This window comes from Typopeltis vanoorti, chromosome 1 (genome assembly GCF_054136105.1).
Source record: "Typopeltis vanoorti isolate ZY-2024b chromosome 1, IOZ_Tvanoo_1.0, whole genome shotgun sequence".
Classification (NCBI taxonomy): domain Eukaryota; kingdom Metazoa; phylum Arthropoda; class Arachnida; order Uropygi; family Thelyphonidae; genus Typopeltis; species Typopeltis vanoorti.
In genome coordinates this window covers 73,220,188-73,245,658 of record NC_143549.1, presented here as the reverse complement: position 1 = coordinate 73,245,658, position 25,471 = coordinate 73,220,188, and the positions used below count along the sequence as shown (strand labels likewise).

At 35.3% G+C, this 25,471-nt stretch overlaps 1 protein-coding gene across 1 annotated transcript in view; it reads left to right on the top strand.

Annotated features, from left to right (window-relative positions):
- Nucleotides 1-25,471, top strand: part of Cont (Contactin) — a 458,021-nt gene that overhangs the window by 93,139 nt on the left and 339,411 nt on the right. Inside the window, exon 5 of the mRNA XM_090391248.1 lies at nucleotides 8,786-8,907. Coding sequence (XP_090247374.1) covers nucleotides 8,786-8,907 — 122 coding nt within the window. The remainder of the gene's footprint in view (nucleotides 1-8,785; nucleotides 8,908-25,471) is intronic.

Genomic DNA, 25,471 nt, shown 5'->3' with positions numbered 1-25,471 from the left:
TCAAATAAAGACTAAGTATTGCTTGATATAGTGCCCCATTGACACCATATAACTGTAGCAGTTCGAATAGCTTCTCTCTTGACACTTTGTCATATGCCTTTTCCAGATCTACAAAACTTAAATACAGATCTTAGTTATATTTCCATGATTTCTCAACTATCTGTCATAAAGTGAAGATCTGATCCTGACAGCCTCTATTTGGCCTGAATCCAACTTGTTCTTCACCAAGCTTCCCTTCCACAATCCTTCTCAACCGTTTGTCAAGTATATTTGCATGTATCTTACCAAGAACACTCGGTAGAAAAATACCTCTGTAATTCTCACATTCAGTTTTATTTCCCTTCAGTACCCATATACAAAAAAGGGAAATAAAACTGAATGTGAAAATTACAGAGGTATTTCTATTCTCTATTTGACCAGAAATGCTCAAGTATGGAGGTATAAAAGGCTTTCAGTGGCTGCACTGCATAGTTCATCTGGAATTCATCCCTCTGTCCAGACCTTCTGAACTATGCAGTGCAGTCACTGTAAGACTTTTATATTTCCATACTTGAACATTTCTGGTCGAATATCATCTACTCCTGTTGCCTTTCCACATTTCAGGCTTTTGATGGCTTTTTTTACTTCAAGTAAGTATGGATATGTATTCCTGACTGCATGCAGTTTTTACCACTGTGGTGTCAGCTTGTTTCATTTAGAATTTTTCGAAGTAATTACTCCATACTTCAAGGATATCTTTTTTCTCCTGTTTTCATGTCGCCTTTATCATCTCTAACTCCTTTTATAGCACTCTTTCCTCCATTCCTAAGCTTCTTCAACAACCTCCAGAATATTTTGCCACCTTCTTGATATTTATTTTCTATATTCTTGCCAAAGTCCTCCCATGACTTTTGTTTAGCTAGTTTTACACAGTGTTTAGCATTCTTGCATTTGTCTCTGTATTCTCTAAGAGTACAAGCTGACTTATTTGCCAGGAACTTTTGATATGCTTTCTTCTTTTCCTTCACTGTCTCTTTAACTTCCTGTGTCTGCCATGGAGTTCTGATTTTTCTATCCTCGCACACAACCTCACCACATGCCTCTCTTGCTGAATCAATCAGTGTTTTTTTTTCAGGGATAGTGAGAGATATTGATTGGTGTTGAGTGAGAGATGTTGATTGGCTAGTGAGAGATATTGATAGAGTGAGATACTGATTGGTCTGTAATTGCTACCACAGATTTAGATTCTCCTTTATACAAAGGAATTATTTGCCCTCCTTCACTCCCTTGGGACTTTGCAGGAATTGAAACTTAAATTTAAACAGCCTAGTCAAAGGCATAGCCATTTCCCTTGCACTTTCTCTTAACACACGAGGCTATATTCCATCCAGTCCGATAGCTGTATTTGCATTCAGATTCTGTAATATCCTAAGTACCTCCAATTTATCAAACTCTGTTGTCACATCAGTCTCTGTCTGCCATAACAATATCTTCACTTGGATAATAGACCCTTGCAAAATGGTCACTTAGTAGCTAAACAGTTTCATCTGCTCTGTCACCTCTCTACCATCTGCACTTATTAACTGTTATCATTTTTACCTTTTTTTTTTACATAATTTGAAAACCCTGCTCCGGAGACAAAACATGCAACTTTTTCAAGCCACTTCAGGCTTCCAAGATGCAGGGGAGGTGGTCTCACACTGGGCAGTGAAAGGCAATCACAAACATCCATTCCTATGGCTGGATTTGAATAAAAAAAATGCTTTGAGATTTTCTTTTGCCTGCTTGGCTAATTTTTTCTCATAATCTGATTTTGCCTTTCTTATTAGCTTGCCCCCCCCCCATTTCTTGCCTGATCCTTGTATTGTTCATGAGTTAGCTGGTCACCTTTCTGTTATTTATCCTCTACAATATTTTCTTTGTTTTCAGCTCATGCTTAATGATACTACTCATCCATCTAACTCGATTTACCCTCCTGACTATGGATATGCAGTGTGATATTGCTTCTTCCAATACCCCTTGACTATCCCCCCCCCCCATGCATATTGTTTTATTTTAATAATAAGGTGTGACACCTTTTGGCAACTCGTATATGGAAATATGACTTCTCCATTACTCCCACCTTAGTTCACCACCACCTCTGGGTCTGGCTTCCACTGATGAGACCTCAGTAAAGGTCTAGTGACCCTTCCCTTAATGCATAGCATTATACATGTCTGCAAGGAGATGTGCTTTTCATTATGGGATGCTAAGACGAGTGATGAGAAGTTATACCACCTTTGCTATGAGTTGCCCTAGTCCTGTTTTTCAGACTTAACTGTGAAAGACTGAATGTTCTACAATATTGTTCTAAGACAATCCTAATATTCTTTCTGAAAAAAGTCACCAAACTTCTTTTTCATAATATTCATGCATTTGTCACTTTCATCTTATCATCCAATGGTGTTATTCCATTAAGAATTTTGTGTAACAAATCGAATGGCATAGACTCACTTAGAAATTCTGAAGAAGATTGCTTATTTTAGGTTGCCATTGTAGGAAACATCATCAAAAAGTTCAATATTTTCTTCTTTCAAGGGTTTTTTAGGTTACAGAAATAAAATTACTAGCTTAGAGGTGAGTCCTTTTTAAAATAAATGTTACAATTAAACAGTTTGCGACAGGCCATAACTATACAAAAATTTCTCTTATATGTAACATTAATGGAGAAATTTCTAATCACAAGGAATAATGCCTTTTTTGTAACATCAAAAAACATAATAATAGAAAACAATTTCTTGGAAAGAGTCTCTTCATATACACACTTAGGTCATCTCATTGATCTAAACTGTGGACTCCAAAAGGAAATAAATAGGAGAGTTCAACTCTTGCCTGGAGTGCATTCAGAAAATTGAAAAGCATTTTTCAAAGCATTGATGTCCCTCTCTGTTTAAGAAGGAAGACATTTAACGTGTATACTTTGTCATCACATATGGTTGTGAAACTTGGTCTCTAACAAAAGTACTGGCAAATAAACTAACAACAACTCAAAGAAAAATGGAGAGGTTGATGCTAGGCATCACATTAAAAGATAAGAAGCAAAACACCTGGATAAGAAACCAGACTCACATCACCTTCACCATAAGTGACTAAAATGGAAATGGGCTGGACATCTATCCAGAGGAGAAGATGAGTGATGGACCATCATACTAACAAAGTGGATTCCAAAAGAAGGGAAACGAGGCTGAGGATGTCCTAAAAGAAGGTGGAGTGATGAATTGTCAAATTTTGTTGGGGAAAATTGGTCAACCATTGCCAAGAACAGAGAAACGTGGAAAGAACTGGAGGAGGCCTTTGTCCAGTAGTGGACAGAAAATGGCTGAAAAGAAGAAGAAAAGAGAAGAATGTATTTTTGCTATGCATTTAAGAAATGTTTACTTACATGATAAAACTATAAGTTATCCTTTTCTTTTTCTTTATTTATTCAAAATCAGTTGCCACTAAAAATTAGAAAGAAAAAAAAAGTAAGATAATCTGATATCGCTAAATAGCAGATATCCTACACCAGCTTTGCTAAATTTTGCTGTCTATTTCCATATTTAATTTGCCATCTTCACTAAAAAGTGTGCCTAAATAGCTGAGATGTTTTACTTGTTCTTGTTCTCCATTAAATGCACATTCAGAATGCAGGTGATGTTTTTAGTGTTACTGCCTATTTTTATAGTATTTGTCTTTTTTTTTTATTGTTGATTTTTAAACTGAATTTATTATAACTGTTACACAGTTTAGTTAAGGAATCCTGCAGACGTTTACTGGATTTATTTAGGAGTATAATTTCATCTGCATAAAGCAAAGAGCTGAGATTAACATCTTCAGTTGTGATATCAGGTTTAACACTACTTTCCTTTAAACTGTGATCCATCTTTCCACTGATGAATAACAATGGAAGTAATGTACATCTTTTTCTCATACTTGATTTAACATCAAGCAAACATCTTCCTGTATCTCCTTCAATTCTAACTGATTACTTACAACTCAAATATAGACTATGTATTGCTTTATATAATGTTTCATTTATCCCATATAAATGGGATAAATGAAATGAGAATGGTTCCCTGAGGTACTCCTCAGGGAACCATTCTATCACCTGTCCTCTTTCTCCTATACATAAATGACCTACTCTCAATCACCATCAATGACATGACATCACTCAATCATCATCAATGCACATTCCATTCATCCTACTTTTTTTTTAACAAGCATTGTAGTACTTATACATTGCAGGCATCAAGATCATCTTCAACCATTGCCTTAAACACTGATCTCCATCCCATTCTCCACTGTGGCAAGGACAATCTAGTCATCTTCAGTGCCACCAAAATGCAGTCATTCCTTTTTTTCACAAAAGGGATCTCAGCTTCTCTCCTAGCCTTACCCTCAGTAACACAAATCATCAGAATCTCTCCTTGGACTGACATTTGTCTCCAGCCTCTCCTGGCATAAACATGTCACATCAATAGTTTCCTCTGTATCTAAAAAAACTAAGCATTATTTTTCGTTCATGATACTATTTGACTCCCACCCAGCTACTAACCCTAATAAATCCCCAAGTATTCCCATCCTTGGAATACTGTTCACACATTTGGGGATGGTGCACCTAAAGCCTCCCTAAAAATTCTTGATGTTCACCAGAGGAGAACAGTTCTGCTTAGAAATGAAAGAAGTAGTGGAGAGGATCCAGAGGCAAGTGACAAAGATTATGACTATGGAATTACTCCCTGTGATTGAAGGTCTGTGGACTTCAAAAACCAGCTGATATGCAAAAAAGAGGAAATAAAATAGAATCATAAGTTATTCATGGGGTTTTATAGGATTGACACTGACTTTTTTCAATACATGGCAGGAAGGGTGAGAATGAGGGGTTACCAGTGAAAATTGTGTAAGAGTGTGGTTAGTGAAGTTGTTAGAACTAGATTTTTTGAATGGGTTTCCAGAGGTGGTTGTGTGTTTTGTCAATGAGTAAATTTAAGAATACGTATGTAATAATCCTACACCATTGCACTGCTACTTCCAGACATCCTTAATGCTACGAATGGGAGGGGGGGATGTTCTTTAGGGATCTCAATATCTATATGTCCATCAGATCAGAAGAGTCTGTAATATGATTCATATCTATGTAGGTCTAATTTCCATTTTTACCATCTAGATTCTTTGTGCCTTGACTTGCATAAGTACATGTTGTATATTTATTAACAAAGGCTTGCGATAATTATTATTATTATTATTATTGTTCCGGGAAACTCCAAGGAGTCGACAGACTCATCGAGGGAGGCCCTAACATCATGTCTGGAACAACTATTCAACATTCACACAGTATCTATCATATCTTGCCTTGAACTCATTCATGGTCGTAGCACCCACAACAGACTCTGGAAGCTTATTCCACTCATTCACCACTCTCCAAGTAAAAAACCTAGCTCTAACACCGTTGTCAACCACGCTCTTGCCCAGCTTCCATGCATGGCCCCTAGTCCTCCCACCACCAGTCCTGTTTTCAAAAATATCTTCTGGATCGATCTTATAAAAACCCTTCAGTAATTTGAATGTCTCAATCATCCCTCCTTCGCCTATCGTCCAATTTCTGCAACCCACAAATCCTCAACCTATTCTCATAAGGTTCATTCCACAGTCCTGCTATCATCTTGGTCACTCGTCTCTGGACCCTCTCCACTTCCTCCCCATCACGAAGAAACCCTGGTGCCCATAACTGGGCACAGAAGTCCAGATGGGGTCTTATCAAGGCTCGATACAGAGGAACAACAACTTGTTTGTCTCTGCATGCTAAAGTATTTTTCAGAAGCCAAGTGATTTGGTGAGCTGTTTTAGTCACTTTTGCAATGTGCCCCCTAAACTTCAACTCCCTATCCACCAGCACTCCCAAATCCCTGGCCTCATCAATCTCCTGGAGTACGGTTCCACCAATGCGATATACTGCTGCTGTTCTTTTCACCCCAAAGTGCATAACCTTACACTTTGCCACATTAAACTGACATCCATTTTTCCTAGCCCAGTCCTCCAAACTATCCAAATCATCCTGTAAAATTTTGACATCCTGTGCATTCACAATTGCTCTACCCAACTTTGCATCATCAGCAAACAAGTGAACACTTCCTCTCAAATTCTTTCCAATATCATTGATGAACAAATTGAAAAGCAGTGGTCCAAGAACAGAGCCCTGCGGCACTCCACTAGTCACAAGATGTCTTTTTGATTCCACTCCTGAATAAACCACTCTCTGGTATCTCTCCTTCAACCACCCTCCTATCCATCTTACCAACCCTATATCTATCCCCATCTGCTCCAGTTTACTGATTAGGGTTCCATGTGGTATCCTGTCAAAGGCCTTCGCAAGGTCCAGTAGTATCACTGTAAACCCATTACCCCCATCCAGTTCAGCCTTCACTGTGTTATAAAACGTGAGCAAGTTACTGAGGCGTGATCTACCCTTCACAAAACCATGTTGTCCCCCATACAATATCCCATTTTCATAATAAAACTATAGGTTTGCATTAATAAAACTCCTACTGTATTATATAAAAATAAAACTATTATTGTATAATGCTATGCATTATGAGAAAGGTTGTGTACTCCTTTCTTAGGTTATATAATGCCTTGCAATATGGGAAAAGTCAATGTATACATGCCTAAGAAAGAGCTTTTGTGTTTTGCATTATGGAATAATAGACAACATGATGTGAAGTCATCCTGCTCTCTATACGCAAATAATCTTGTAGTGAAGACACTTAAATCTTGGTCACTTGCACATCTGATTTGTAATTATCTTTTTTTAGGGGGGGGGAATTCAAATATTGTTAACTTGTGCATTTACTTTTATTGTTGTTAATTTTTTATTATAAAAGTAGAAAGTGCAACAAAGCATTACTTACATTGCTGCAAAACAAATTGCTACAATTAAATTTTTAACCATAGCATTTGTGGGAACTTTCACTTCCACTGTGCACTTAGTTATTGAATGACCAGTTTTACATGTATGCCGTTGTGATACAAGCTATGTATTTTACAAAATGAGGTACGTTCTGTATGATTGATTCTAATCTGTTTTTCTTTCTTTTTTTTGGTATGGTTACTTACATACCAAAGTATTGTATTATACTTTGTAGTATGTACCAAAGTACATACCAAGTATTGTATTATTGCATACAATACATAAATACAAGAGGCCATTGCTGGAAACTGTATAAGGAGGGTGTGAGCAAAGGAGTGAGAAGCAGGTTCTTTGCATCGAGGTGGTTGGTGAGTGGAATGCATTGCCTGAGTGTGTTGTGGATGTGGACACATCGAATCAGTTTAAGACTTGGTTGGATGAGCATTGTATGCAATAGTGAGTACCTCCCATGATGAGTCTCTGACTCCATGGAGGTCAAATGTTAATAATAATAAGTTTTGTAGTACATCTTGTTGTTTTTAAAACTACTTTTTTTTTTCTTTAAACACCTTGAATCAGTTCTTCAAATTTTAGAAGTGAAAATTAGGAAATTAGATTGGGCATACAATAATGCCATACATAAGTTTTGCATGTTCTGTTAGTTTTTTTTAAATTTAAATTGCATTTTTTTTGTATGAAATAGATTTCCTTGTCAACTTTGTACTTTGAAATGAAATGATGGCTGGATATTTTCCTTGTACATATTATTCTCACTAATTGCAGATTGGTGTGTATTAAATTTTAATTTTTTTCCTCCATCTCATTTATTATTTTCCTTACCATGAACATGATCAGAATCTTTCATCATCAACAAGAACAGCGGTAAACTGCAAAAAGTGTTGCTTATTGTATTAAAGTGCATTTTATTGTTTTTAAATACCTTGAATCAATGTTTAAGAATTTCAGAAGTGAAAATTAGATTGAATTTTGAGATGTTTGAATTAATTTTTCAAGTGCTGTCAGACTTGAAACAAATAGTACATACATACATATAGGGTCAGTGAAGATCTGAATAAATATGAAAAAATAATAAACAAAAAAATATAAACTTTCAAAGTAACTTGTCCATAATAAAATTGAGTAATATAAAGTTCATGGTTTACAAATTATGTCATTGTGGTCTTCACAAACAAAATGGCAGTGAACTAATTATTTCATGCCATATACTGTTTGTCACTGTTTTGCACAATTTGCATTACCTCTGTTTAAGTGAAATGCTATTGTTTTTCCTCCAAGACAGCTTTATTTTTGCCTCCTCCTACTTTCAGAAATGTGTTCAGTATCTGTATCAATCAACACAATCTTGAGATCACCTTTTACATCTTCTATTTCAAAGCATTTGGAATTATTGTCACTATTTAATATAAGTTAATGAAACTTTCCAGTGTCATTTTCTTGCCATTCAAGAACCAATTTGACATACTGGCAATAATTGTTTTCGTAAATTTTAATAAATTTTATTAAAATAAATAAATTTTAGAATGTTAGCTTAGATAATTCTAGAGACCTGTGATTACCACTTGACACATACACAGATAAGTTGAAGAACATAGGCAAGTGGAAGAATCTTCAATGCTGCCACTGCTTAACATGCACTCAAAATTTCTCTTAGGTGAATTTTTATCATTGACAGTAATTCAAGATCAATAATGCATTTTAGATATAGTTTGCATTAGCTTATTTGTACATATTAAAAATGCTAAATGTGATTAATGTAGTTAGGTATTTGATGCACTTTCTTTTTTCATTTGAATGTTAATAATGTCTAAATTTTAACTTGCATCAAAAGCATTTTTTTTTAATATTAAATATTTCTTTCAGCTACTCGGTTGTAGATAGTCGGTGGGGATTAAATAAAGTTTCACCAGCAGAACAGCTGGCTTTTATATGTGAGATCACAAAAGAAGAATTACATCATATTATAATTATGGACAGAAATATAGGTAAAGTTTAAACCAGGCATATTAATTGTAGTGTTACTTATTTTAAATGCATATTTCATGCATTCGTTGTATTAGTTAAACCCAGTTCAATGTTCATTTAAGCTAATTTTAATTTTATTGTGCTCTTAATAGATAAGGGGAAAAAATGCTTATTTGGTTGCAGAAATAACTGCATCATTTGTTATACAAGAATTTCAAACCTTTCTCAGTCATTCTGTTTCAATTTGAATCACAGATGAGATTTGTAGTTGGAGAGTTTCTGTGAAAAAAACAAAAACTGTTCAGTGGGTAATATACATTGGTGACATGCAAGAGTCTTTAGTTCTATAGGAGAGCATTTTATATTTTAGTAAAGGGATCATTGTCTGAGATTTGTTGCAAAACAACATTGACTGAGTATATGTTTCATTGATAAACAACAAAAATTATCTTTCAGTATCTAAAATGAAATGGTGCATGAACACATTCTAAATAAAGTTGTGATTTATTTCAAATCTGAACTTTATTTATATCCTAAGCATAGTTTTTTTTTTTTTTTTTTCAAGAAGTAGATTAAATTTTCTTTTTTTTATGATGATGTCTTCTCTTGGATTGAATAGTATATTATAATATACAAGAAAGTATATTGTTTTTATTCATGTTATAGAATGAATCCAGTAAAAATCAATACATATACTCTCAAGGAGATATCAGGGTATACTATTACAAGCCTACATCACTTGTCAAGTTTGCATTATTACTAACTTCCTATCAACAATTTTCCTCCAAATTAGTCTGTATTTTTCAGGACTCCAGTATTGCCAGGTCTGATATTTTATTTAATGCACTTCTAAATGCATTATTCCATCTAGACCTTGAGTATCGTATCGTTTGGCTATTTTTCTACCATCCTGCCATCAAACAGCTGTTTTATTAACCTATCCTCTACCATTCTGAGGATAGGTTAATAATAAATTAAAGTGACTAAGGTGGTATCAGTGACTGTACCACCTTAAATCAACTTTTGTCACACACCTGTTCTTGAATTTGAATTTTCATCCCACAAAATGGGCACTACACATGCAGGTAACAAACATAATATGCTATCCTTATAGCCTTAGTTACTTCACCCCTAATTCCAGAACAGCAACATTCTTAAATTCTAATAATGTCATGTTCCTTCCTAATATCTTCATTTTTTCATATGATTCTGCAGTTGATGCAATCTATTTGCTCTTCCTAATTTTTTTCAGAACTCTTCAGATTCATAAGTTAACATTGGTTGGAATACTCTTGTATACATTTTAGTGTTTTGGCTAATTTCTCTCTTATTCCATATATCTCTCGAATAAGTATACCGAATAGGTAAGATTGCAAATTTAATTGCTGTCTCCACTGAAAATTGTGCCTAAATAGCTGAAATATTTTACTTGTTCTATACCTTCTCCATTGAGAATGCAGGTATTTTCTATGTTCCTATCTCTTTCCTAGAGTTTGTCTTGTATTATTGATTTTCATGCCAAATTTATTACAGCAGTTATTTAATTATGGAGTTTTCAGAAGTTGTACACTGGATTTATTTAGGAGTATCACATCATCTGCAAAAAAAGTAAAATGCTGAGTTGGATCAGTTAAGGATCAAAGCTAGATAATTGAGATGTGACTTTCACGTATCCTTTAATAAATACAAGTAAGTGTTTGTGGCTTCTGACTTAAATGTTCAATCTCGCCTTCTTGTGATGCAACAATTTGGGACTTAGTCAACCAACCTATATTGATAATATGGTAAGATAAATCTCTTAAATGACTAGCAATTTCAAGAAGTAGAGTGATGTGGACTAATTTGACAGTGATTTTGCACCAATTGTCCCAGAAGATTCTAATAGGGAAAAGTAGACAAATTTTTTGAGCCATAGCGAGTGGACATTAGATATGAAGGAAAAGCTACACAGCAGAGCAGGAAATTAATACCAGACATGCAATAATGTTGTAGAAAATTGGGGAAAGTGAGTAAGCCTATAATAATGTTAACCTGCTGGATTTCTGTTCAGAACATGGACTATCCATTATTACTAACACCATGTTCAACATAAAGTTGTCCATAATTCACATGAAGGGAATACATAAGAAATAAGTCTTTTTTCCTGTACTATGACTGATAGTGATATCTCTGCACTGGTTGAGATCGAAATAACATTGATACAATTTTCAATACTTGATTATCATGTCTTTTTTCCTGTACTATGACTGATAGCGATATCTCTGCACTGGTTGAGATCGAAATAACATTGATACAATTTTCCATACTTCATTATCATCATCAAATTCCTGACGTGTACTCTCAAGGGGGGTGTTCAGGATATGATAGTACTACATGAAAAAGACTTATCATTATTAACATCCTGTCTACAATTTTCCTCCAAATCAATCTGTTACCTGTCAGGACTCCAACATTATCAGATATTATATCTCAATCTTCTAAGGCCCTTTTTACTGTATCAATCCACCTATATCTTGGTCTTCCTCTGGGTCTTTTTCCAAGCAACCTAGCAGAGAACACTTGTTTTGCTAATCTTTCCTCTCCCATTCTGTTTAAGTGACCATACCACATTGAGATTAGCTCTGCTAACACATTCCTGGGTACTAACAATGTCAAGATCTTTCCTAACGTCCTTATTTTTAATACGATATTGCCATTGATACCATCTGTTCATGCCCTGATCTTTCAAGAATCTCATATCTGTGGTCTCTAGTCTTCGGTCAAGTATTTTATTTCTAACCCAGCTCTCAGATCCATAAGTTAAAATTGTCTTGTATACAGCTAATTTAGTGTTTTGACTAATTTCTCTCTTATTCCATATAAATTTATTCAGTTGACTTCCTATCATACCAGCGTTGTTGATTCTGTTGTCTATTTCCATATTTAATTTGCCATCTTCATTAAAAATCGTGCCTAAGTAGCTGAAATGTTTTACTTGTTCTATAGGTTCTTCATTCACATGCATTGAAAATATCAGCTTTGAAAATATCAGCTGCATGGGTTCTTCATTCACACGAAGAACCTATGCAGCTGATATTTTCAATGCTTCTGCCCATTTTCATTGTCTTTGTCTTTTTAATGCTGACCTTCATACCATATCTATTACAACAGTTATTCAATTTAGTATGAGAATCATGCAGACTTGTAGCAGATTTAATATCATCCGGATAAAGTGAAGAGTTGAGATTAACATCTCTAATTTTGATATCAGGTTTAATGCTACTTTCCTTCATAATGTGATCCATATAGATAATGAATAACAGTGGGAATAATGTACATCCTTGTCTGACACCAGATTTAACATTAAACCATCTTCCTGTATTTCCTTCAATTCTAACTGCTGGCTTACAAATCAAATAAAGACTAAGTATTGCTTGATATAATGCCCCATGGACACCATACAGCTGTAGCATTTTTAAATAGCTTTTCTCTCTTGCCACCCTGTCATATGCCTTTTCCAGATCTACAAAACTTAAATACAGATGTTTGTTATATTCCCATGATTTCTCAACTATTTATCATAAAGTAAAAATCTGATCCTGACAGCCTCTATTTGGCCTAAATCCAGCTTGTTCTTCGCCAAGCTTCCCTTCCACAATCTTTCTCAACTGTTTCTCAAGTATACTTGCATGTATCTTACCAGGAACACTCAGTAGGGAAATACCTCTGTAATTCTCACATTCAGTTTTATTTCCCTTTTTATATATGGGTACTATTAGAGCTCTACCCCAATCATCGGAAATTTGTCCCTCTGTCCAAGATTTCTGAACTATGCAGTGCAGCCACTGTAAGTCTTTCATACCTCCATACATGAGTATTTCTGGTTGAATATCATCTACTCCAGCTGCCTTTCTACATTTTTTTTGATGGGTTTTTTCTACTTCAAGTATGAATATGTATTCCTGATTGCATGCCTGTTGAGTGTTTTTTACCACTGTGCTGTCACTGATTGTTTTGTTTAGCAATTTTTTGAAGTAATTACTCAATACATCAAGGATATATTTTTCACCAGTTTTCATGTAGCCTTTATCATCTCTAATTCCTTTGACAGCACTCTTTCCTCCATTTCTGAGCTGCTTGAACAACCTCCCGAATATCTTGCCACCTTCTTGATATTTATTTTCTATGTTCTTGCGAAAGCCTTCCCATGACTTTTGTTTAGTTGGTTTTACACAGTGTTTAGCTTTCTTAAATTTGTCTCCGTATTCTCTAAGAGTACAAGCTGTCTTATTTACCAGGAACTTTTGATGTGCTGTCTTCTTTTCCTTCACTGCTTCTTTAACTTCCTGTGTTCATTGTGGAATTTTGATTTTTCTATCCTTGCAGACAACCTCACCACATGCCTCTTTGGCTGAATGAATCAATGTTTTCTTCGGGAGTTGCCACTGAACCTCCAAGGTTTGGTTCCTGTTCTCAAACTCTTTCATGTTTTCTTGAATAATGTTTGTGTATTTTAGAGTACAGTTCACATCTGAGATCTATTCAACTTTTATTCTCTTTAAAACTTTCTTATATGTTATTCTTTTCAATACGAAATTCAATTTTATCCTGCTCAAGACTAAATGGTGATCACTTCCAATTTCAAATCCTCTGTATACTCTAGTGTCTTGCACCAGAGATAATAATGTTAACCTGCTGAATTTCTGTTCAAAATATGGACTATCCATTGATAACACCATGTTCAGCATGAAGATGTCCCTAATTCACATGAAGAGAATACACGAGAAATAAGTCTTATTACTTGTACTATGACTGATAGTGAGATCTCTGCACTGGTTGAGATCTAAATAACAACGGTACAAATTTTCAATACTTGATGTGGAAAAAAAAAAAACTATCAAAACTGAAATTTGGAAAGACCTGAAATAGATAACATTTGACCAGAAATGCTCAAATATGGAGGTATACAAGTTTTTACAGTGGCTGCACTGCATAATTCAGAAGGCCTGGTCGGAGGGTTGAATTCATGGTAACTATCTATAAAAAGGAAAATAAAATTGAATGTGAGAATTACAGAGAATTTTTGTATGGCATGTTCCTGGTAAGATTTATGCATACTTGAGAAAAGGTTAAGGAAAATTGCAGAAGGGAAGCTTAGAGAATAATAAACTGGGTTCAGGCCAAATATAGGTTGTCAGGATCAGATTTTTGCTTTAAGACAGTTGAGAAATCATGGGAATATGACAAGAATCTGTATTTAAGTTTTGTACATCTGGGAAAGGCATATGACAAGGTGACAAGATGTAAATAGAACATTATATTGAACAGTACATAGTCTATATTTTAGTTGTAAATTGGCAATTAGAATTGGAGATACAGGAAGAGATTTTGTAGAAGGTTTAGTTTTATTTATTTATTAAATCCTGCCATTAATTGTGCCATTTTAAAAATAGGCAGCAAGTGGTATTAGATTTCTATACTGAAATCTAAGCATACAAGTAAGATCCTAAGTATATGTACACTGCTTGGAAAGAAGTCAGTGGACACCCACCATGGGCAAGTGCATCATGTCATGTAATGAATCATGTTTGTAGCTGTTATAAATTGGAAGAATATGATGCTTCGCAGTCAGTGCAACTATGTCCAGGTGAAATGGCTGTGAGAAGAGAACTGGTGGAGTTTGAAACAGACATTACGATAACATGCCATAATGCAGGATACCATATCTGTTTGGCAAATTGTTGATAAATTGGCCCATCCTAGGTCAACTGTAAGTACTTCCCACAATTGATGACCCAACGAATGTGACTGTAGTGTGCTACAATGGATAATATTTCAAAACCATTTGTCAACCGAAAAATTGAATGCACAGTTCCAAGCATCAGCTGGAACACAAATCTGCACAAAAACATTCAGAACCTGAGGTTCAGAACATGGGTTTCCATGGTAGTACTGCAATATGCAAGCTCCATATTATCCGAACCAACATTATCTTCGGTGGTGCAAAGGCACATACAGTGGGATGTGGAAGCTGGGATCATTGAATCACATTACACCTTCTACTGAGCAGATGGATAGGTGTAGCAAGATATCCAGTGAATGTTTCTTACCAGAGTGCATAACCCCAACTATGAAATTTGGAGTTGGCACTGTGATGAATCCTGTGTTTCCTGCTTTGGCCTTGGGGGCTCTGTTTTTGGTGCCACGAACATTGAACTCTGAGAGGTATCTCAATATTCTGGACATGGCAATGCTTTTTACTTCGTGGCATTTCTATTGAACTGACCATTGTTTCTTTCAGCATGACTGCACTGTATCATGAGACTGTTGCTATAAATGTGTGATTTTCTGGGCATGAACATCACCAAACTTGACTACCTCCACAGATCGATCCCTGATCTCAACCCTATTGAATATCTGCAGAATGAACTACTGGGTGAAGTCAAGGGACATCTGCCCTAAACAGTCCAGGACCTTATTATAGATCACTTATTACATGCCTACAGGAATAACTGTTCAAAATTTCCAGTGATTGCTATCGTATGCTTGTGGAAAGTACGTCCCGTAGGATTCCTTCAGTCATTGCAGTGAAAGAAGGTCCTGCATTTTAAGGTAGGCACCATGGCTGCTTGCTGTTCACACTATGGTGTCCTTCAGTGGTGGTCCATATATAAGCACTGCAACACTACAGCACCCCCAAGGAAAAAATGAAAAATTTAAATTTTGTTTGTGTTTATAAATAATAACAATGCTTACCACATTATATAAATGCAATACAACATGTTAAAGGCTTATGTTTTGACATCGATTGAATAGTTAATAATTGGAATTGTTCGATTAATGCTTTAGATTACGAAACAGATGCACTACGATCTAACGCCGATATTCGTTTGCACTTGTCATTGCACATTATGTCATTCAGACACTGTCCAAACGGCAGTGTATTTTTAGTATCCTTATGCACGTTATTTCTGTGAGATATGAAACATTTATTATTGGTGCATGTGTGTAGTGAACTATTTTTTGTCAATATTATTTTGTTTTGTTAAAATAACATATAATTATTTATTTATTATAGATACAAGGCTGAATTATGACAAGTGTCACTGTTGAAAATATGAAAAGAGTTATATTTTTTCAATTATCGTTACAAGAAACAAAAGCACTTCGATCTAATGCCGATATTCGTTGCCACTTGTCATTGCACGTTACGTCATTCAGAACACTGCCCAAACTGCAGTGTTTGGGCAGTGTCCTTATGCATGTTATTTCTGTGAGATATGAAACGTTTATTATTGGTGCTTGTGCGTGGTGAACTATTTTTTGTCAATATTATTTTATTTTGTCAAAATAACATATAATTATTTATTTATTATAAATACAAAAGCTGAATTATGATGAGTGTCACTGTTGAAAGTATGAAAAGAATTATATTTTTTTCAATTATCATTACACGAAACAAATGTACTGTGATCTAACGCCAATATTCGTTTGCACTTGTCATTGCTATTGATATGAAACTTTTATTATTGGTGTTTGTTCGTGGTGAGGATGAAATATTTTTAATAAAGCAATTTTTAATATGTAAATTTATTTATTAATAAATTCGTTACTGATTAGAATTTTTTATTTTATTTATTTATTTTTTATTTTTTTATATGCAGCACCCCCACTTAAAATTTTCACTGGCTGCCACTGGTGTCCTTTGATTTCTTTCCAAGCAGTGTATATTGCTAAGATAATTCACTTCTATCATTACAATTTCAATCTTAATTTCTACAATAATTAAATAGATTATTCTCATGCTTCCATAAACACTAATATACATTAATACAAAGCATATACAACATTTGGAAGTAAACTTTACAACTGAAAATGATAATTAAACAAGTCGCATCTTAAATCGACTCATGATTATGCCAGCTAAAAAAAAAAAAGAACATTATGTTTCTTTCGTATATATAGGAGAATCACTGCTCCTTGAAAATTTTGCTTTTCCTTCTTATGTGATTGTTTTGGAGGTTGACGTAGGAATTTTTTGATGAATGTTCTGTTGTAGCCATATGTTGATAGGATGAACTTATGTATTGTAACCCTTGGTTTCTTTTTTCTGTGTTATTGGAAATTCTTTAACCCTTGCTTAAGTAATGGATGATGCTTTTTTTTTGCACTGGGTGATGATGGGGTGTAGTGTTTTCATAATGCCCTGTGTTTATTGGCTTTCTGTGGACTGAGAAATTGAGTGTGTTTTGTTCAGATACCTCAACTAGTGTATCCAAAAATGGTAAAGACCTGCTTATCTCTGATTCAAGAGTGAAGGTTGTTGTTGTTTAGGTGACAAAATCTTCTAACTGTGTAATAGAGCTGCACCAGTTGATGCAAATATCTTTAACATATCTTTGCCAAATTGTAGGTTGTGTTCCTTGATACTGAAAGACTTTTTTTTCAAACCAACCAATCCATGAATAGGTTTGCTAACAAGAGGGGGGGGGGAGAAATAGTTGCTATTCCTTCTTTGAACAGAAAGAAGGAATAGTTGCTATTCCTTCTTTCTGTTCAAAGTAATCTTGAAATTTGAATAATGCACAGTTGTTTAAAGCGATCTGCCATGTCTGGTGGAAAGAGGTCTTAGAATAGTTGTATGGTTTCTGTTCTTGAGATGAACAGGCCTTGCAAATGTGGTGTCTTTGATACTTTTTATAAAGTGTATTGTATTCTTTACGTAAGAGAATGTTTAGCCAGTGTAAACTTAGTAGGTTTGCTAGTTATTTCGATAGCAAAGAAGTTGGAGAGCATCTTGCATCAACAGTAGTTCTCAATGGCAAGTCTTGTTTATGCACCTTAGGAACCCCATATATATTCTTGGAACTAGCATGTGTCTAGACTCAGAACATTTTTTGTTTCCTCAGACTAGTTCAGCATTTTTGTCTTATTATGGAAATATCCCATGGGGTTGTGATCCAACTATTGCTAGGAATATGATTTTCATTACTAGTGCACAAAAATAAAGTATCACACGGAAACAATTTTTATTAATTTCTCAACTAGTTTTGCAAAATTCTTTTGCTTTGCTTCATCAGGATAATTAAATGAATAACAATGGAAAGTTTGCATTTGCTATGACATTTTCTTGTTCATGGACTGCTGCCTACTACTGGTAAATATGACCATGTTGTGATGAATTGATAAAGACCAAATGTCATGTAAAATCATCCCTTGTTTTTTGTTTCACATAATTTCAGCTGATTCTTTGAACCCTTGAGGAAAAAAAAAAGACTATTTTATTGAGTTGTAACAATGGAAAGTGCAGTTTCTGTGATGATGTTATTTCAGTGTGTTGTGGTGAATTTAGTGAAGACCAAACCTGATGTAAAATCATCCTTGTTTTTTGTTACACAATAGAAGGTTGCCGTCTACCAAATCAGCAAGATCTCTAATCATCTGAAACCTCCTAAACCTTCACTTGTGCCACATAAAAAAAACAGGTGTTTACAAGATCATCTGTACTTACAGTTTACGCTATATAGAACGGACAGGTAAGCCTGGAGTGGTACTCCAATCAGAATACTTCGAGGACATTGAGAACATATCAGTAGGGAACATATCATATCGTTTACACGAGCAGTTAATCTGTTTGACCATCGAAGCGAGTTTAGTTAAAAGGAATAGTATTCCTTTTCTTTTAGTGTTGCATGGTGATCAGCATTCATTTTCGAAATTATGGATTTTACAACCCTTATAACTAACTCTTTTTATTATCCCAACGTTTCGATCTTCATGTCAAGATCATCATCTGGATCATACGCAAATATACAAGACAAGCTGGGTTACATTACATACCATAAGCTAGAGAAACAATGATTTGATCACGTTATTCTACTGGCGTGACCTCTAGTGGAAAAAAAAAATTAAAATAAAATAAAATTTTTATAAATTACATCAAGCTAGATTTAATTTAAATTAATTTAAGTAAAATCTAGCTTAATGTAATTTATAATTTTTTTTTTTTTTCACCAGAGGTGAAAAAAATGTCATGCCAGTAGAATAACATGTGATCAAATCATTGTTTCTTTATCATTAGTAAAGTCAACCACACTGTTTGTTCTTCCTATCCTGTCAAAATATGCTATACTCCTCTTCTATTTCTTCTTCTACTTCAGATCATCTTCTGTCAACCACATTTCACTGATTCCAATAATCTTTCATCATGCTGAAGCCATCAATATCTTCAGTTCACGTCCTTTATTGTTGATACTCCTGGCATTTGTATAAAGAAATATCAGTACACTGTCACTGTTTCCATACCTATTATTCTGCCATCTCTCAAGTGACTATTCCTACGAGGCTATCCCTGCTACTATACCTTGGCAACTCTAGTTTCCCTACCTTGACCTATTCTCACTTGCATAGAACTACAGCTTCTTCAGATATCTATGCACTTTCATGTTCAAATGCAGTTTATTCTTCCATCTAGCTTTCTTCTCTCCTCAAATGCACTCCAGGTATCCACATATTCATCTCTTTTGACACATTTTTGTCAATTCTGCATTATCATATCTGAGCAACACAGTACATAAACTGGTTTAACAATGAATGCATGTTGGTGTACATTGTTATCTAGAATTATCACATTCAAAAATTATGTGTATCATATCCAAGATCTGTGTGCATGAAAGTTTTGATAAATGATGATATATTATAAAGAGGGTGGATGAAATAGCATAACTTCTATTGATGAGTTTGCTTGATGAGCTGTAGGTTATATTATTGAAGAAGGCAATGAGCAGTGAAAGATGAAATGAAAAAAAGAGATTGAGAAGTTGGTCGAGTTAGCATGTGGATATTGATCAGCTGCTGCTTATTTTTTTACATAATTAAACAAAAGTGGAAGAATGGTGATGGTCAATTCACTGGAGTCAGCATCCATAAAAACACCTATGAAAAAAAAAAGACAATGAAAAAAGTGCATTTCTGAGAAAGAGGTAAGAGGGAGTGTGTGTGTGTGAGAGAGAAAAAAAACTTTCCAGAGAGAAGAGTGTCTAGTGAATTTCAGATTTATAAAATGCTAGTTATATAGGTTTATAAATTGGAAATTTATAAAGTGTTAGGTGAAGCGTTTTAAATGAAAAAAAAAAGTGCTAAATTTTTTGGATACTGTGGATGTGATGTTTGTGCCAGGATAGGCTTGAAGGTAGCTAGAAATGAAAGATTTTGATTTTCTCAATCAAATATTATCAGAAGTCTCTGTTGGGTGGTGGTGGGGGGAGACTTTCTTCCAGGAAATTATTCGGAATTGTGCTTTTGCAGCATTGAAATTTACTTGATTTTCTTTACTCCCCCCACCACCACCACGCACACTTGAGAGTGATGCAGACATCATTGCTTAAGATATTGGTTATGGAAGATCTAAAACCATAAATTATTTGAGTCTAACAAGGTTTCAAAATAAAGAACAACAGGAATGGGGTTGTACTCAGATTTCAGGTTAATGAGAAAAGGTCAAGATCTACAAGGGGAAAAAAGCAAAACCTGAACTGGAACATTGTTCATGAAGGAAATATTTGAGATGGTAGAAAGAAGTGGAGAGATTTGATCTGTTTGACCTGACAGTTTCTGTTGGAACAGTTGTTGCTAAAGATGAAGAAGAGAAAAGGTCATTAATATATATATATAAGAAGAAGCATGTGGATGAAAATACAGAGTCGTGGAGTGAACTGAGAAATTCAATGCAAGAAAACAATCCACTATGACAATCAGTGAGCAACCAGAGAGGGAATTGTCACTCTAGTTACAAAGGGCAAAAGGCAGCTGTAAGATGGCCTCAATTCCAGTTTGATCAGATGCCTTGGAAATGTCTAAAGCAGTCATAAATGTCGCTAATTAATTGGTGGTCTCCAGAAAGTTAAGAAACTGACTGTTAATGATACCATCCATTATTTTCAAGAGTTAGGACAGTAGTTTGATGGATGAATTATCTCCCTTTTTTAAGGACAGGTTGGATAAAGGTGCCTCCATGCTGTTGGATAGATACCAGGACATTATTTATAAATGACGCAGAATAGACGTTAATTCTGGAGCACAAATTTTTAGCATAATTGGAGGTATTCCATCAGAATCAAGAGATGTTAACTAGATTATTGAGGATTTTTCTATGTTTTTCTGACAGAGATCAGAGGAAGTATGCAGTAAGTTGTTTATAGTGAAACAGGGATTCTTAGCTTGATCTTGGAGGAGGAGAAAAATGATGCCAGTAGGTCAGCTTTGTCTTTGGGAAATTTTATAGTATTATCATCTAGACATGAGAGGTGGAAACATAGGAGGGGAGAAATTGCCCAATAACCTTAACAGCATCACTAAGGTAACAGTAAGGAGTATCACTACTCCTACAATTGTAATTTTCAACTTCAGGTTGGACCCAACGGATGTTAGATTCAATTTGTTTAGACTACTGTTCCCAGTTAGATTTGCAAAAATTCCATCTTTGTCTTTCCACAGATTGTATGATCGGGATTTATGTTTCTTATAGTGACTATAAAAACAGGTCTATGTTGAGATCCTGAAAGTTTTCAAGTACTTTCCTATCAGTGGGTAAAGGATTATCCTAGGTGTTACAAGTGACAAATCAGAGATCAGGGGGTGAGTCTCTCTTTCATTTACCTGATTTAAAAGTTCCAGAGTCTTTTGCATCAAAAACCAGTGATAGCCCAAGGCTTTCAGTCCATTCCATCAGTCTGATACTGTTGATATCATTTCTGCAATAGCCCCATGAGTAATGTTGACTGTTAAAATCTCCTATGTAGACTGCTGGATGATGGTGAGCAGGAAGTAAACCACAAAAACAAACTTTGCCAGAAATAGACCAAGTTTGTTTTTGTGGTTTGTAAACTGACACTATGGTTGTGCCAGCTGCCTTTGCATTTCACAACAAATAAATGACAGGTTTGTCATTTTTTTGTTGTGAAATAGTTGTGAAAGTTTAACCGCCAAAGGCATTGCCAGGTTCACCACGAGGAGGTATTTCACAACAATTCAGCTTCCATTAAATTTAGTGACAATAGCATATCCATCACAGAGAGGCTGCACTGCTATTGTTAGAGTTGTTAGAAAATAAATATTAAAAGTTAAGTCAAAAGTGCTACACTAGTTAATACTACAGTTATCTGTAAACATGACAATCTTATTGTTGAATTGGACAAATTTTTAGTTTTGTAAATTGATGACCAAACTGGTTGGTGTGTTCCCTTAATCCAGGCTATTCAGAATAACTTTTTCATTTGCAAAAATTATTTAAAATTTTTTGTTTGCATATCTGATATAATTATATCTGATATAATTACATCATTTATGCACATATATGATGCTGAAATTCATTGCAGGAGACCCACACTATCCATTAAACTTGTTAACATATTGGAGGCCTGAAGTGGCTGATTCTATTGCATGACAGGGAATCCATTTTCTCTTCTCTCCCCCCCCCCCCCCAACATGCTGTGTATGATGGTATTATCTAATCAGATATCTGGACATCCCCTTTGAAGTAGTGGATATGACTCGATTACAGATTTAAAAAGCATATGGTCTTTCATTCTTCATTAACAGACAACAGTAAAATGGGCTGTGCTAAAGAGCTCATTGATTTCGATGTGGCACTATCACAGAATGCTACCTTTGCAACAACTCAGCTTGGGAAATTTCTATTCCTGATCAGATGTAAGTGAAGTGATCCTATCTTTGGTTGAAACACTTGCTAACACAAGTTTTGAAATGCTTTCTCAAGCAGCACCACAGCTGTTCATCAGGAGCTGAAGAACATAGATTTCTATGACCAAGCAGCTCTACAAAAGCCTAACATCAACAAGGTTAATACCAAGTGTTGGGTGGTGCAGTGGAAACAGGTTCTCTGATGAAGCATGATTCAAGGATGAATCATGCTTCACATCTAGCAGTCCAGTGGATGAGTGTGGGTTTGGTGGATGTCAGGAGAACACTGCTTGCTCAAATGTGTTCTGCCAACTGTGAAGTTTGAAGGAGACATCATGGTCTGGGGCTGTTTTCATGGTTCCAGTTACACTCCCTAGTTTCATTGATGCAAAATCTTAATGCTGTGGCTTATAATGACATTCTAAACAATTCTGTGCTAATTTTATGACAACAGTTCAGTGGAGACCCTTTTCTTTATCAACATGACAATATCCCTGTCCACAAAAGCAAGGTCTGTGCAGCAATGGCTTGATGAAATGGGTGTTGAGTAACTTCACTAGTTTGCACAGAGCACTGATCTCATCCCCATCAAAACTTGTGGGATGAATTGGAATGCTGCCAGTCTGGCTAGTCAGATTGCAATCTAGATCTTTCTTCCTGTTTTAGATCAAACCCAAAATTGCAGCAATAGTAACCACAGTATAACCTTAACTGTCCAAACTACACTGTATGATTCCTTGTGCTGCATGGTAGCATGTGCTTTTGTGTTGTCTGATATTCCTTATCAGAGGATGGCAATCTTAAATCTCCCGTTTTTGACCTTCTATGGCTCTAGGTTGTGGCCCTTGCTCACATTTTGTGGCTGTCATGTGGGGTTCCCCCAATTTTCCTCACCTGTCCCTTAGGACTGGTTTAGGTTGTGCCCACCAATGAGGGTAATTCTAAGTATGTATTTTTGACTGTAGTTCCATGTGTGTGTTCATGGGGCCGGTTTGCCTATTCTGAAGGACGAAAAACCCAAGTTTCCGGGAGAAAAAATCCTCTACCTCCACATGAGACCGACTAAATCACCTTTAGTCAAAAGAGACTAGATAAAGGTTCCTCGTGTCATAGGCGGGAATCGAATCAGGTCTTTCCGACCTGAGCTCACATTATGTATCACTCATTTATGCTGTTTCTACTGCTCCTTTTTCTGAAAATTCCCTCTTAATCACTTTGACGTCTTATCATGAAGCTTGCATTCCTGCAGTGTGACTACCCACACACATTAAAGCCATCTTCCTTGACAGCTTTAATGCAACTCCAACCAACTCCTTCTTTTCAATTACCAAGCTGGAAGAGAAGCTGAAATGTTTTCTGTGAGCAATGACTTCCAGCAAATTGGCTATTTACCAACCAGATAATCCTTTACATTCATCCAACACTCTTGATCTTTTATTAAGCATTTCTTTTTCTGTGTACAATGTTGAGGTTGCCTCTCCACATTTCATTTGTGGTGGAACACCCTTCCCCAGCCATTTTTAATTCATGTCCATTGGTATTATAATAGTGTCAAGTGGGACATTCCTTTGAGACTTATGCAACTTTTCATAATCAGACTACTGTTTCCACTCTATGTTCAAATTCTTGCTGTGATCAAGTTACAGAAATGGTTCACATCTGAATGAAACCTTCATTCTCCATTGCATTCAAAATTCCTGCCCAAAATCCAAGCTGAATGTGGCAAAACTTGTATCTTGCATTAATGGTATGAATTTTTGTCCATCTTCACTCTCACCCTTCTCTCTCTCTTTCACTTGGATGGCACTATTGTAATAATGCTTAAAAGACAAAGCTAACTTCCTGACATAGATGAACAAGACAAATCAGATTATACCAGGAATAACAATCATATGCCTCCTGATTATTCTAGTTTTTCTAGCTAAAGGCCTTCTAGTCTTTCTGAGTTTAAATATTTGCTGAAATATTTACCCAAATGTTTCTTCTTTCAAAGAATCTTCCAGATCTTCAGGCCCAGGTAAATTTGAGACATCTAAATACATTATTCCTTCATCTATTAGATTTTATTTCCCATTCAACATTGGAATTATCTGGATACCATTGTATGGCTTCATTTACTTTAACAAGCCTTTTGATGCTGTAGCATCATTCCCTTTTCCACTGGCTGTTTCTTCCAAATGCATTGCCACTGCAGAGGAGTTGTTAACATGTCCAGTCAGTGCTCTTCTCTATTAAATCTACCTTACTGAACGCCAATACTTGAACTTCAGGATTTTTGTTTGTAACAAGACTTCTCCTTTTCCTAATTCATTCCAACTATTTGGTGAATTTGTTAAAAGGTATATAATTTTTTACTACTGTTTCTGTATCAACAAAGAGAACAACTCTAACATAATTTAAAACAGCCAGATACAAATTATATGCAATACATTGTGTTCATATAAGATCTGGCACATCTCTATAATTTGCCACCAACCTATTATTTTTTTCCCAGCATGTTACCTGCTCCATCCATTCCATTCATGAATCCTGTTAACCAGTTACAAGTTCTTCAGAAACAAATGCATTTTCTGTGTAAGGCATTTTCATGACTAGGCTAATTATATATATAGAGAATGTCGAATTCACATCAATTGCTTTATTTCATTAGCCTAGTTATGAAAATACTTTGTGCAGATTTTGTTTCCTGACCTTGAAAGGGTGCAAGAATAACTTTTTTATTTCACTCTCTAATGTATCAAAATATCCTACAGCTTGCAGAGGAATTGCAATAATAAATGCCTCTTTCAGTTTGCAGATTTTATTTAGATATCTCATATAGTGGACAAGTTCATCCTCATTTGAAATATCTGTAAAAGCATCTAGAAGAAGCCTAATTCTACTGAAGTCTTAAGTTTCCTTAAC